Genomic DNA, 12,716 nt, shown 5'->3' on the forward strand with positions numbered 1-12,716 from the left:
AAATAAAAGGCAGATATTTGCATGTGTCAAATCTTATATTACCTATTCAAAAGTGTCATTATATTACCTATAAAAGTGTCCTTTTGCCAAAGAATCTGGAAGAGACCTTATCCTTCTCTATGTTCACTGTGTATATGTTTGTGTACAGTGTATACGCACAAACAAAACTATAAACCTGTGGTGCTTCTCTGTAATATTTAATTCTGGCCACAGTGCTTAAGACAGTTATTCAAAATATTAATACAGCACCTATAACTTCAGTAAGTCATCTAGATGCAGTGCTAAACAAATTTCAAATTCTATTTTTAGTCAAAACCATCATTTTATGGTAGCCCTGTGATTTTTAGGTCATTATTATTATGGTGGAGCAGCTTCATGTTTCTCACCTGACCTTCTAACAGCTCAGAGTCTCTCCTTATTAGTAAAAATTAGTAAACCAGTCACATTTGTACAAGATACCAAATTAGGAGAAGTTGCAAACACTTTAAAAGCAGAGAATTACATTAAAAAAGTTAGATAAAATTAAAGAATGGGCAAACAGCTCTGACAGCCTGGTAGAGAATATACCTTGCAGCCATCAGTTTTTAATGGTGACCATACAAGACATTGAGTTTAAGACTTGCATTTACAAACACCATGTGATGACCTAGAACTTGTTGACTTCAGCGTTTTTCTAGGCAAGAAGGAATGCACATAATTCTTAAATTCTATACACCTAACTAAAATTTCACAATACTAAGATCACATAAAGAAATGTATAAAGAATCTGTCTTGTCATTGGCTTTACATTACTTACTCCACATTGCAGCAGTATTTCCACCTTTAGTGATCTCCCACTGAAAGACTGCATTTACTTTTTTCACCAGATCTTTCCCTACTTCATTAATGCGTCGCCCAATCTCAGCAAAGACAAGGTCACTCTGAAGCCCCACAGCCTAGAAAGAATTTAAATATATACAGAAAATGGTTAAAGTCTAGGTGATGCACAAGGTCTAGACACATGTTTCCAATTGCAATAGAATTATTACTTCAACTAGGCACTTCATTTTAAAATGGCAAAGGTGTGTGTAAGTTTTAAAAGAATTTGTAAACACATTGACAGTCAATAAGATTGCTTTTTTTAAACCTATAACTCAGCAGGAATTATTCATACATTTTTTATTTATATGAATTTCAATTTTTTATCTTCCTCCACAAACTTTTCTCATAAAATAAACCCTTATTCCAAAAGTTAACTGCATGTCTTCAGGGAAGAGAATTATGTTGTATCTCATTTGAACCAGCCAAACAATTATAAATCTTTAGTTAACCACTTCCACGCATTACTGTAGGGATTACAAAATGTTTTTAAGTCTCCCTCCTGTTTTCCTCTCCACATAATAATAGCCATTTGAGCTGAAACGTTTGTTTCATGTGTCTATATGGCTTTTTCCAAACCTGTTTTTATTATTTATGATTTATTGTAAATTCCAAATGTTTTGACTCCGCAGTTTCAACCAAAGGTATTGATCTGCAGTTGGCCAGAAATAAGCTTCTCAAAGATATCAGTACTACTTAAGCCTACATGAACAACTTATTTACCTATTAGGCTTAGAACTGACCCTTAATAACATTATTAATTATTCAAATAAGAATCACTTATAAGATTTAATAAACTGCTGCAATTGTCTCTCATAAAAAACAGGAACTGATATATCTAAGGAAAGAAGAAACAAAATAGTAATTTAACAATCCTTTCAGGTGTTATTTATTGGAGTCCACATTTGAATTTTAATGATTTCAGTATTACTGTTTTTATTTGGATTGACATTTTACGGTAAATCATCAGCAGCAAGGGAGACAGAAAAATATTACTGGACATTTTAAAGTACCACTTGTTTCTTCTTTCAACTTTGGTCTTGTTTGCAGAATTACTCATTTTTCTGCATCCTGTGATAGTGGCATCTTGTTGAGAAAAAAAATATTTTTTTCCTGCATTGTCTCTCATGAAATACCACGTGAAAGCTAATATATCATTATAGAGTATGTTCTTCCAAGCATCCATTTCCTTACAACTCACTTACACACTCTGATTACTCCAGCGAATTTGACAATGTGGATTTATTAGGGTTGCTGTACTTGTATCCTGCTAGAAAATAGTCATTTCTTGATAGATTCTTAGCCATTTCTTAAATATTTTTTCCATTATTTCAGGTCATACTGTATATTCCTCTTTGTTTTTCAATGTGATAAAGATTATTTGGGTCAAAGCAAAGATACATTTCTTCAATTAGAAAGAAAAACAACAAATTTTAAAGCTTGTGTGCTTACCAGTTTACCAGTCCACTAAACTCACATTAATTCATTCATTATAGATAAACTTGACAGATGTATGAAACAAATAATGTAACCAGTATAAATATGCTCAAGGAGATGATCAGGACTGAGTTGGTAATGACAAATGTCAAAGTATTACAAATGAGATGACACGATATCTAGAGCTAATTCAGGTGCATTAGCTAAATGGGAAAGAGGAATATTTTTATACAGAAAGTTTGCAATAAATTTCTACCAAAACGTCATCACATATTTTTTGAATGTGCCAGATGAAAGATACAGTCACTCATTCATAGTTTCAGAAATATTTTTATTTTCTTCCTTTAGCCTACAGTATGTACCCTACATGTTGCATTCATCAGCAATTTTATATGGATTATAATTATAAAAGAAAAAATGTGGACAACAATGAAATAACAGGGGTGTACTGTACTGACTCTATGGAGGAAAACACATGAGTAAAAACTAAAAATCGATATGATTATGAATCCTTAAGTATTTGCATTATTGGTTTAAACATACTGCACGATGTGTTCTGAGGTTTAAACTGATAAATGTAATTTTAACCTTATCTAAAAGTCTGGCCCTCAAACAGAAGGTTGACTCTTGAGTCTATACCAAGGTGTTATAAATAGGACATCTGGCCATTATGTACAGTGAGACACAAACCATAGGAAACAAAAAATGGAGATTATATGCATTTAAAAGGGAGAACAAGAGGCACTTCTCTATCCAAAGAGTTGTGCGAATATTGAACCAGCTACACCCAACTGAAACATTGGCTATCTTCAAGGAATGTCTGGATGAACTCCTGGAATTAATAACTTACTAACTTTAACAAATGGACTACTTTGTTTCTAACCCTTGTTATATTGATCAATACAGGTTACTGGAATCTACCTTTAAGGTCCAGCAGGTCAGCATAATATATTCAAGGTCTTAGGTCTTACAAACAAGGATGATAGCCCTGAAGAAGTATATAAACTAAGTTCTCAAAATGGCGATGCTTTAATTACATAAATAATTTCTATATATTTTTGCTAGAGCATATATTTGAAACAAGATCCAAAGTGTTTTACTTTCAGAAAGAAGATTCTGTATTAACCTTTACTTCAGTTATGCCTGTTTTGGATGCTAAGTCATGCCCACATTCTATAGTTTACAGGCTAAATAAAATAAGATAACCGTTTTATGATTGGTAAACTAGAGTGAAGTATTTTTAACTTTTATAAAGTGTTCAATTAATATAGGCTGAGCGTAAATAATTGTAATTGGGAAATAAGTCAAGTCTTACCACAGACGGTTTCTTTCCTTCCTCCAAAGTATCTCTGAGATCTACATAAGCCTCAGACAGAACCAGTTCTCCAGTTTCTTTCACCTAAAGAAAAAAAACAAAGTATACAAAAGTTGAGCATGAGCTTATAATTCTTTCACCATCACCACTGCTAATTCAATAACTTAATAGTAGCATTTTTAACAATGGAACTGAAAGTAACTCTTGCCTGTACAATTATGTGTATAGAAAATGGACCCCAGATTCAAAACATAAATTATTATGACTTACTATGGCAATTTAAGCATATATGCGCTTTAAAAGTCAAGGTCAATATCTTTATGAGGTCAGGATTGTGGGGAGACATCTGATTGATTAATATATTTAACAACGCAGGTAATGTGCAACAACACTGCATACACTCGCTATAGATGTTACAATGTGATTTTACCCTCTCATTTTTCATCTGTAGCTGAATTAAACAGATGTCGAAAACTCTAGAATTGTTGTGCTGTTTACAATGTAACCACAGTAAAGCACTTCACTCATTTGTAAATCAAGAAATATAGTGCAAAAAACAAACGTTAATGTGATGTAACAGAAATACTGACAGGTGTGATTTTACACAGCATATATACAGTATATTGCATCTTAGTAATACATTTAAATAAGAATTTAAAGGCAACTGTTCAAATAAGATAGTAATATGATATTATTACATTACTACATTATTATTATTTAACCATGGACTTCTATTTCAAGAACACAGCTATGTCCTCACCTTGCACTGAAAATGGATTCGATTCCCTTCTTCCCACATTTCAGTTTGTAAGGACTGTCCAGGAATCACAGGCTTTACAAATCGCACCTAAGAAGTAGAAAAATCTAATTATGAACTATCAATCAAGTACCAAGAATAAAATTTAATTGTTCTTACTAGATTGTACAATTTCATAGAAACAAAGGTACAAATGGCAGGATTCTGTCCGGCTCATTTGGCTGCTAAGAGCTTTTTGATGCAAGATCTAACCCAGCTGCCAGATTACCTGTCATTATTAATATTGCTAGTTTGGCTGCTCCAGACATTCACTGTTGTGTAGAGAAGTGCATCCTGTTCTCAAACCTAAATGCTCTTCTCATTATTGTCCATGAGTCTCATGTTAACTGCTGAATTTACTGAAGGCTGACTACAAAGTTTACCAAAGTGTCTCAGTTTACTATAGCTGAAAGAACTAGAATATAAAATGCTGCCAAAGCTGAGAGAAACATCTCGCAGATTTTAAAACTTGTTCATTTTTGTTTTATTGCAATATACAGCTAGTACTTTTTGACAAATAATTACAATGCCATTGTAGTGACACCACAGTTAGCATATTGCAAAATGAGGTTCCTTTATAAACACCTGCTTTAGAATCTCACCTTTATGTTGCAGCAATACTTTATATGCCAACATGGGGTCATCACATACGTGGGGAAATTCACTGAGCTCATTTAAAAAAAAAAATGTTTGGCCAATTTACTCCAAACGTGGTATTAAAATTAGTCAAAATGGGGCTCTTGATTAAACTGTGATGGAGCCTGGTTGCCATTTATTCCTCAAACTTCACCAACTTAACCAATTTTGCAACAAACTATAAACTCACTGACATGGTTTCATTACACTAATTCAGCTTCAGGTTTTTTTTATTTCACCTATTGCAGTGATACTTTTTACATCCACAACAAGTTATCAAGCCCAAACGTGGTACAGATCATTACATCTTATTAGTTTACTCCCGGTTCATTCACACCATTAAAGTACTGTAGGTACTGATTTGCTTGTAAGTCTTGAAAACTGTAATATACTTTTTACCCTGTAAGTACTGCTATGAATATATACATATAATTGAATATTTATACTATAAAATAGCCATACAGGTAGAAAACAATGCAGTTTGGGTGAAAGTAATCCACTATGTTTTATAATCTCGAAAACATTCCTAAAGTGTAACTTTGAATACATTTATTACCTTTTGGATTCAAGTGAGGGCACATTAAAAAAACATTGGAAGATATTTTACTTTTAGATTTTATTTTGTTTCTAAAAATCATTTCTGTATGTCAGCTTATACACCTGGTGTAAGCGAAAAGCATAATGTGGCACAGATTGACTGCATAGAGTGAAATACATTATGCTATCCATTCTGAAAGAAATAATGCTCTATCCCAGAGGAAGAAAACCTTTCTGTCAGCAAAAACTGGCTTTTTTGTTTAATAGATCCCACATTTACAGACGTGAAAAGCATAGCTTGGTCCCCATGAAAACACAAGACAAGTAGCCCAATTATACATGGTACCCTGGTCTTTATATGTGCACATCATCACAGCTGTTGGGAAGAACTATTAACCTAACAACAAGCAACTGACCAGGTAATATTTTACTACCAATAGAGAAAAACAAAAATTACAATTTTTTGGTATTATGATATTTTTTGGTTGTTTCCACTACTGAATACCAAACATTCTGAAAGATGATTTTACAGTACCATCTTAGGAAAACAGCAAAGTTCTCCTTTCTTTTCAATATTCCTGTACTTTCTTAACCTTCCACTTTCATTATTGTCTAGAGTATCAAATACCCATCACTTGATCTAGAAAGTAAATAACATAAAATGTAGAAGTACAAACTCTGATCTCAACAAAACATTCTGAGCAAATTCCACCTGCTCTTGTATATCTACAAAAGTTGTCCCTCATAAAATTGGCTTGCTGTACTTCAGCAAGGGCACTGAAAAATACTAGAACATTAACTTATTTAACAATATTAGGTACATGAACTAATAAATCCATACTGCAACAAACATGAGTTTAAATGTTTTGACTGTTCATGCTAAACCCAACCAAGTCCTCATTAAATTTATTTCTAGGTCAATTAGAGAGGCTATCAAAAGAATGACCCTGCCACCTTGGACTTGTTTCACATTTTATTGTGTTACAATATGAAATTCATAATTCAGACCCTCCTAAATTCATTAAAAATATAAGTGATTTAATAACTTGGTAATTAAAGATCCCATGGCACCATTCAAAAAGGTAGGGTAAAGAAGTCCTGTTATCATGGCTAAATTCCAATTCAGGCATTCACAAAGAAACTGGATTTTCTAAAGAACTCCCTTATTCAAGTGGTGAAGTTTTTTCTCACTACTCCATCTAATCAGCTATGTTGTGGTGCTTATGCCTCGCAACTATGGATGATGCAATTCAGTGGTGGAAAAAGGGGGTCACTCCTTATATGTAAAGTGCTTTTGGATCCTTCATGGTGAAATGATGAATTAATAAAATAAATGAAAGAAATTATTACTTTCTCAATTGCGATAAAAAGCAGTATAATTGGATTATACCACGGCTTATCAATACCATTCCTGCTATATTCCTGTGGAGTTAACAGCACAAGTCTATTTTATAAACACTTTTTATATTTAGATGTAGAAGTCTCTTACCTTGATTGATTTGAATTTGGAGACATCATTATTTGCATAGTGCTTCAGTACATGTCTTGCAGCAAATCCAAAGGAGCATAGTCCATGTAGAATAGGCTTTTTGAATCCTAAAGCAAAATGATAAAACAGCAAGACTTGCTTAGAAAATCTGAAACAAACAAAAGACTATGCATGACCTATTATCTTAATACTTCTCTTAAATATATACAGATCCAGCTGTATGTGTGACCAACTATCTTAGTACTTGCCTTACATATATAAAGAATATATAGGTGCCATCTAGAATGTGTGTCACAATTCTCACCAGTGGAAAGCACCCTGCATTCATGTTTTTGTCTCAGTCTAATAACCATATTTTGTGAAAATCTAAAATATTGTATATGTTGAATATACATATAAAATACTGTACAATGCCTAGCTATTGTTTTAAAATTTAATGTGGCTGAACAGTTTTATTTCTGAAAAGGAGATTGCATGCCTTGAATGGAGCCTGGATTACTTGTTCCTTTGCATCCTACGCATGTCGTTGCAGCTACCTACTTAAGTTATATAAATACTTATAAAAAAACAAATCTAGACAGGACCTGCAGGACCCAAGAAGCAGAACAATGGATTTCTGGGAGGAATAGTTCTGGCTGACATTGGAAAGAGTGGGCCATCTAGGTTTAAATTTTAGGGTTTATTTTCAGAAACTAAAAAAATGAAAAATACCGTGGCAGAGGTTTCTTGACAAACTGTCACAGTGGCACAGGACACAAGTACAGCTAGTGAGCCGCTACATTAGATCGAAGCAATTTTATGCAGTATACACTAAATTGAATAGAAACAGCAAAACATGGATAAAATTAGTCAGGATAACTTCTGGTTCCTGATCCTACCTTTTCACTTAAGGTACCTTTTTCACTACTACAGAGTAGTGCAGTCCTGCAATTGACAACTCTAAGGTGCCGCACGTCACCTCTGTCTACTACGCTGTCTACCCCTGCACACCTGTGGACACCTCACCTATTGTAGACGGCTGCATCTGTTTATGATATTGCATTTTTCCACTTGGTATATTTTAAGCTTTGAAACAACATCCAGTAGCAACATGTTCATAGTTTCTACAATTTCATGAATCTATAGTTCAAAGAAAAAAAAAATATTTTCTCATATAATAAATAAAACCCAGCACTCCTCAATGAAATAGTATAACCAAAAATTGGTGTATTATGATCTGACATATTCATACACAGTCAACTCAGTACTGTATTACAAATATACCTGCTGATTTCCCTCTCAAAAACAACACGATCACCAGCTCCTTACCTCCCATGGCTGCAAAATTCGGATCGATGTGCAAAGGGTTCCAGTCTCCACTGAGTCTGTACAAAGCCGCCTTTTGTAGAGAAAATAAAATATCAATTTTATTTTCAGACATTTTAACAACAACTCAATCCTTCATAGAAAGGTGACAGCAAAAAAAATGGATCTTTACATTGCATCTGTTCTTTAGAAGTTTATTACCTACAGAATATTTTATTTTAAATGACTTGTACTTATACATAGAATGCATATACAGTCATTCAGAAGCGTAGATATTTTTTATAAAGACTAGATACATTTACAAATTTGGGCTGTGTCAATAACTGACAATTGGACAGAAGGTGCTATTCAGGTGGATTTGCAGTTGTGTAAACTTGCCCGGCCATGCAAAACGAACCCCTGTGGCTTGTCTGACAGGTGTGAGCTTGTAAAGACATCAGCTGTATCTGTTCTTTGTTCAGTTGAACATCACGTCTAGTAGTGCTCTCTTTTTCACCATGCCTTGGAGAATCCTGGTTACCTCTGACTAGTTTCAAGACCCAGGCTCAAACTCCCAAACACTAGGCAAGAGAGTTCAATATGCTCTTAGAGCACACCTTAGATCTAAAACTTAAAAGTGTTACTTCTTTTCACCATTTATTAGTGGTTTTATTATCTATCTGACATGTTTTTCTTTGTATTACTAATTCATTTTAAAGATTTAAAATTTGTCTTTTGACTGTTTTATATGTAAACTTCAATGTTAATCATTACATCACAAAGTTATTTCAGGTTGCTTATCACCTTGCGATATTACCATCTCTCCAGTGAAGACATCTTGTGAACCTAAGGAATGGTGATGTCTTACAACCTTGCTCGCACTGCCATACTATATCACTTAACAAGCAACAGTTTTGTTTTGATTACAAAAATCAAAGTATTAAAACTATATGCAGTATTTTTAAATATAAAACAGTATTTTATATTTTATACTATTTTATTCTAGTTTTATACTATACAAATCTCAAAAAGGTTATCATGTTTCAAGAATCATCATCCCTTCTTTATTCAAGATAAATGTAATCAGAGGCTTGGCTGATCTATGTGTAACATTTGTGATCTAGTTCCAACCAAGGGATCTACAAGCACCTATGAGCTCTATGACAGCAGCCGCGAGACATTATATGGAATGATCTGCTGTGCGCAATGAGCTGAAGGTATACACAGCAATGAAGAGACAGGCTTTAGGGTTATTCCTTTTGACATATTGGAAAACACACAAACACTCATTGCCTTTGATGGAACAACAGTCTCGTTGTTTCTTTTTTTTGTGACAGCAATATCATTTGAGTGATCATTCAAAGAGAGTAAACATCAAAGCACACATTTAAGCATACATTTAATTTGATCTTAATATTCAATTTATTAATTTATGATTCTTCTTCTAGTGTTTAATATTTTACTCTTACCAACGACAGTAAGAATTGTTTACTGCCGATCTTTCTATACTTTATTTAACATTAATGGACATGTGATTAACTATGTTGATAAGTACCAAAACTGATGAACAACCAAATAAATCTATGAAACTATAAACCATATTTGCTGTTATTTTTTCTTCTTACCCATAAATGCATAATAGTCTTGGAATATTTAATAAATATATAACAATCCAGGGCAAGCAGTTGTCAGGTAAGAACAGACTGAGCTGGAGCTGACACTTGGGGTCTCTCTCCGTTCCGGAGCCAGCTTGAGGCTGACCTGCTGAAGCAGTGTCAACCTATATTTAAAGCTGAATTTATAAAAATTATAAAAAAAATTATAAAAATTTATAAAGATTGAAATATTATCCTTCTAATTCACCATTTTTAAAAGATTCCAATTTTAACATATTTAATTACACATAATTTTCACCGTGAGTGAAATTTCTGAAAAAAAAAGACTGACTGAAAAAACAACTGATTCTAGCCCATTCCACAGTCCTCCCTATATTTTGATAATACTGTTTCATTCTTAGAAAAAAAAACACCTGCTAGGAAGCTCTTGTAACTATAGCAGCAAAAAGCAATGCTTAAGAGACCAAGGCAATAATCTAGATTACCATAACCAAGAAATAAAAAGATTTGTATTGCCACAACCAAATGTAATAGAAAACAAATTATGGGAATAATATAAATTTACAAAAACACACTATAACAATAATACCCAAGAGTAAAATTGTCAAAGACAAGACATCTTATCAAGACATGATAAGAAAGCTAGAGAAATACACAAAAGTGTTAAATCTAAAAGAGGAAAATAAAGCAAAGGCAAAATCTGAGCAATAACAATAAAACATTTTTTTTTCTAATAAAAATTGTACCAAAACATGACTGAGCAAACAGTGGACATTAACTCCTTGCTAGATCAAATCTAAAGTATATGGTATTACAGCAAGGCTTCCAGTATGCTTAGAACTGAGTGTTTAGAAAATTTATTACATTGATATTTCTCTTGTTATAAATTGCAAATGCAACTAAATTATTGTGAGTGCGCTGCTTAGGAATGCTTGTAAGATGTTCTGGCTCACTGGCATACACCAAGACAACATACATTGGGTCCATCATGACACCTCCAGTGAAGAATTGCCTAAATCAATGCTTCTCCATCTACAACTCCAAGCCTAGGCTAGAGGACACCTGTTATTATAAATCTGCTGAATTGCACCAAAAGGATCCATTAATGAGGAAACTGCTACCTGGCATTGGATCAACCACCATCAATCACCAACCATGATGATCTGACTTAAAAGCTGCACACACACTTGACAGCTGACTAATTGTGTAACTCTGCACTGCACTGCACTGCAACTAGAACAAATTCAGCTGAAAGTAACCCAGAATTCTGTCAAAAACGTTCTTCACAACAAGGGACAATTTGTGTTGAGCACCCAATTGTAATTTCACCTGTTCAAAAACATAATACAGTTGGACTTTGTTGACACCCCTGAATATCAACAAATATTCAATATAGCCGCTAAAAAATATAGATGAGAAGAACTTTGAAGTTTCTCCCCATCTGAGGCTTGACCTGCAGCCACAGAGCCAGTGGACAAAGACTGGATATACTGTGACCAGATTTACATATGTCATTAGAGCTGTGCCTGGGTAAGCATTCTGTTTTTTATTTTATTAATAAAATTGCAATATGCATTGTGTGTGTGTTTGTTGCCATTTTTTTCTGATTAGGTGACTCCTAGCAGTGATAAGGTACTCCTAGGATTTACTGTATCAACTTCTAATTATTCCAGCATATTCAAATAATAAATTCTGTACAATTGGAAACAATGTCAAAGGAGTAAAACGTATGTGCTAATTTTGCCATTCCACTGACCTCATACTCTTTCAAATTCTGTACAGTAAACTTGAAAAATTTGTTTGTTAACATATTAATAATTTTTGACAAAAAACATGTACAGTATGTGCCACATCTCAATATATTTTTACCACATTACCAAATAGGAAGTTAGCTTTAATAAAACGAATATGCAAATATCTTCATTCTTGTCAGTGTAAACTTAAATAATGGAAATGACATGACCAAATTACTGAAATCAGAGGAAATTTGATACCAAATAGCCACTGACTACCTTTATCTCAGTTAAAATGCAAAATTTCCAAACCAAAGATACAGCAAGGTTCTTGGTTGTAATAAATGTGTTCAGAAAGAAAAACGAAAGCCTAGCAAGGCTGAGTTCTAAGGAAACTTACAACAGACAGGCCCTTGTCTAGTATGGGACTTTTTCACTAAATCTACTACAAAACTTTACAAAGGGTGTATTGCAATAAAATAAAGACAGTGTATTAACTGTGAATAGCCCCACAGTTATTTAGCATGCATCTCTGTGTTAATCTAGTACTCAAGTTAAAAATGTATTGCAATGAACATGGCAGCTTAATGTAGTATTGAGGTGTGTGGTAGAATATGCAGGGTAAATTGGGTAAGATTTTCACAATTGTAAGAATCTAAAATAACTGCTTCTGCACTGTAGATGATTCTGGAGCACCTTTATATTGATAAAGGAGATTTAGTTTTACTATATTAACAAATAAACACAAACCCCAGTATCCGAACCTAATTCGTTACTGAAAAATGTGTTTGGAAGGCGGGAGATCGTAAATCGTAAATAAAAATTCCATTATTTCTTATAGGGAAAATTCCATCCCGTTTCGACCTGAAGACAAGTTCACTCAAAAATCATTCTAAACGTATAACACCATACAGGCCATAACAGCAAGCTTAGTGAACAATGCAGTTCTACTCAAATAAACCAACTATAGCGGTAAAATAATTAATGTCATATTTACATTTTTTATTCTTTCGTA

General features: G+C 33.5%; 1 protein-coding gene across 4 annotated transcripts in view; it reads right to left on the minus strand.

Moving 5' to 3' along the window:
• Positions 1-12,716, minus strand: part of hsd17b4 (hydroxysteroid (17-beta) dehydrogenase 4) — a 98,207-nt gene that overhangs the window by 9,788 nt on the left and 75,703 nt on the right. For 2 of the 4 annotated variants that reach the window (XM_088629894.1, XM_088629892.1), the window contains exons 18-22: positions 8,377-8,446; positions 7,069-7,175; positions 4,371-4,457; positions 3,614-3,694; positions 797-935 (exon numbers count right to left, since the gene is read on the minus strand). In XM_088629894.1, the coding sequence (XP_088486020.1) occupies positions 797-935; positions 3,614-3,694; positions 4,371-4,457; positions 7,069-7,175; positions 8,377-8,446 (484 nt within the window). Of the gene's footprint in view, positions 1-796; positions 936-3,610; positions 3,695-4,370; positions 4,458-7,068; positions 7,176-8,376; positions 8,447-12,716 lie in introns of all 4 variants that reach the window. The other 2 variants (XM_088629893.1, XM_088629891.1) reach the window with 1 other exon arrangement.

Source organism: Lepisosteus platostomus, chromosome 4, assembly GCF_059453375.1.
Source record: "Lepisosteus platostomus isolate fLepPlt1 chromosome 4, fLepPlt1.hap1, whole genome shotgun sequence".
Classification (NCBI taxonomy): domain Eukaryota; kingdom Metazoa; phylum Chordata; class Actinopteri; order Semionotiformes; family Lepisosteidae; genus Lepisosteus; species Lepisosteus platostomus.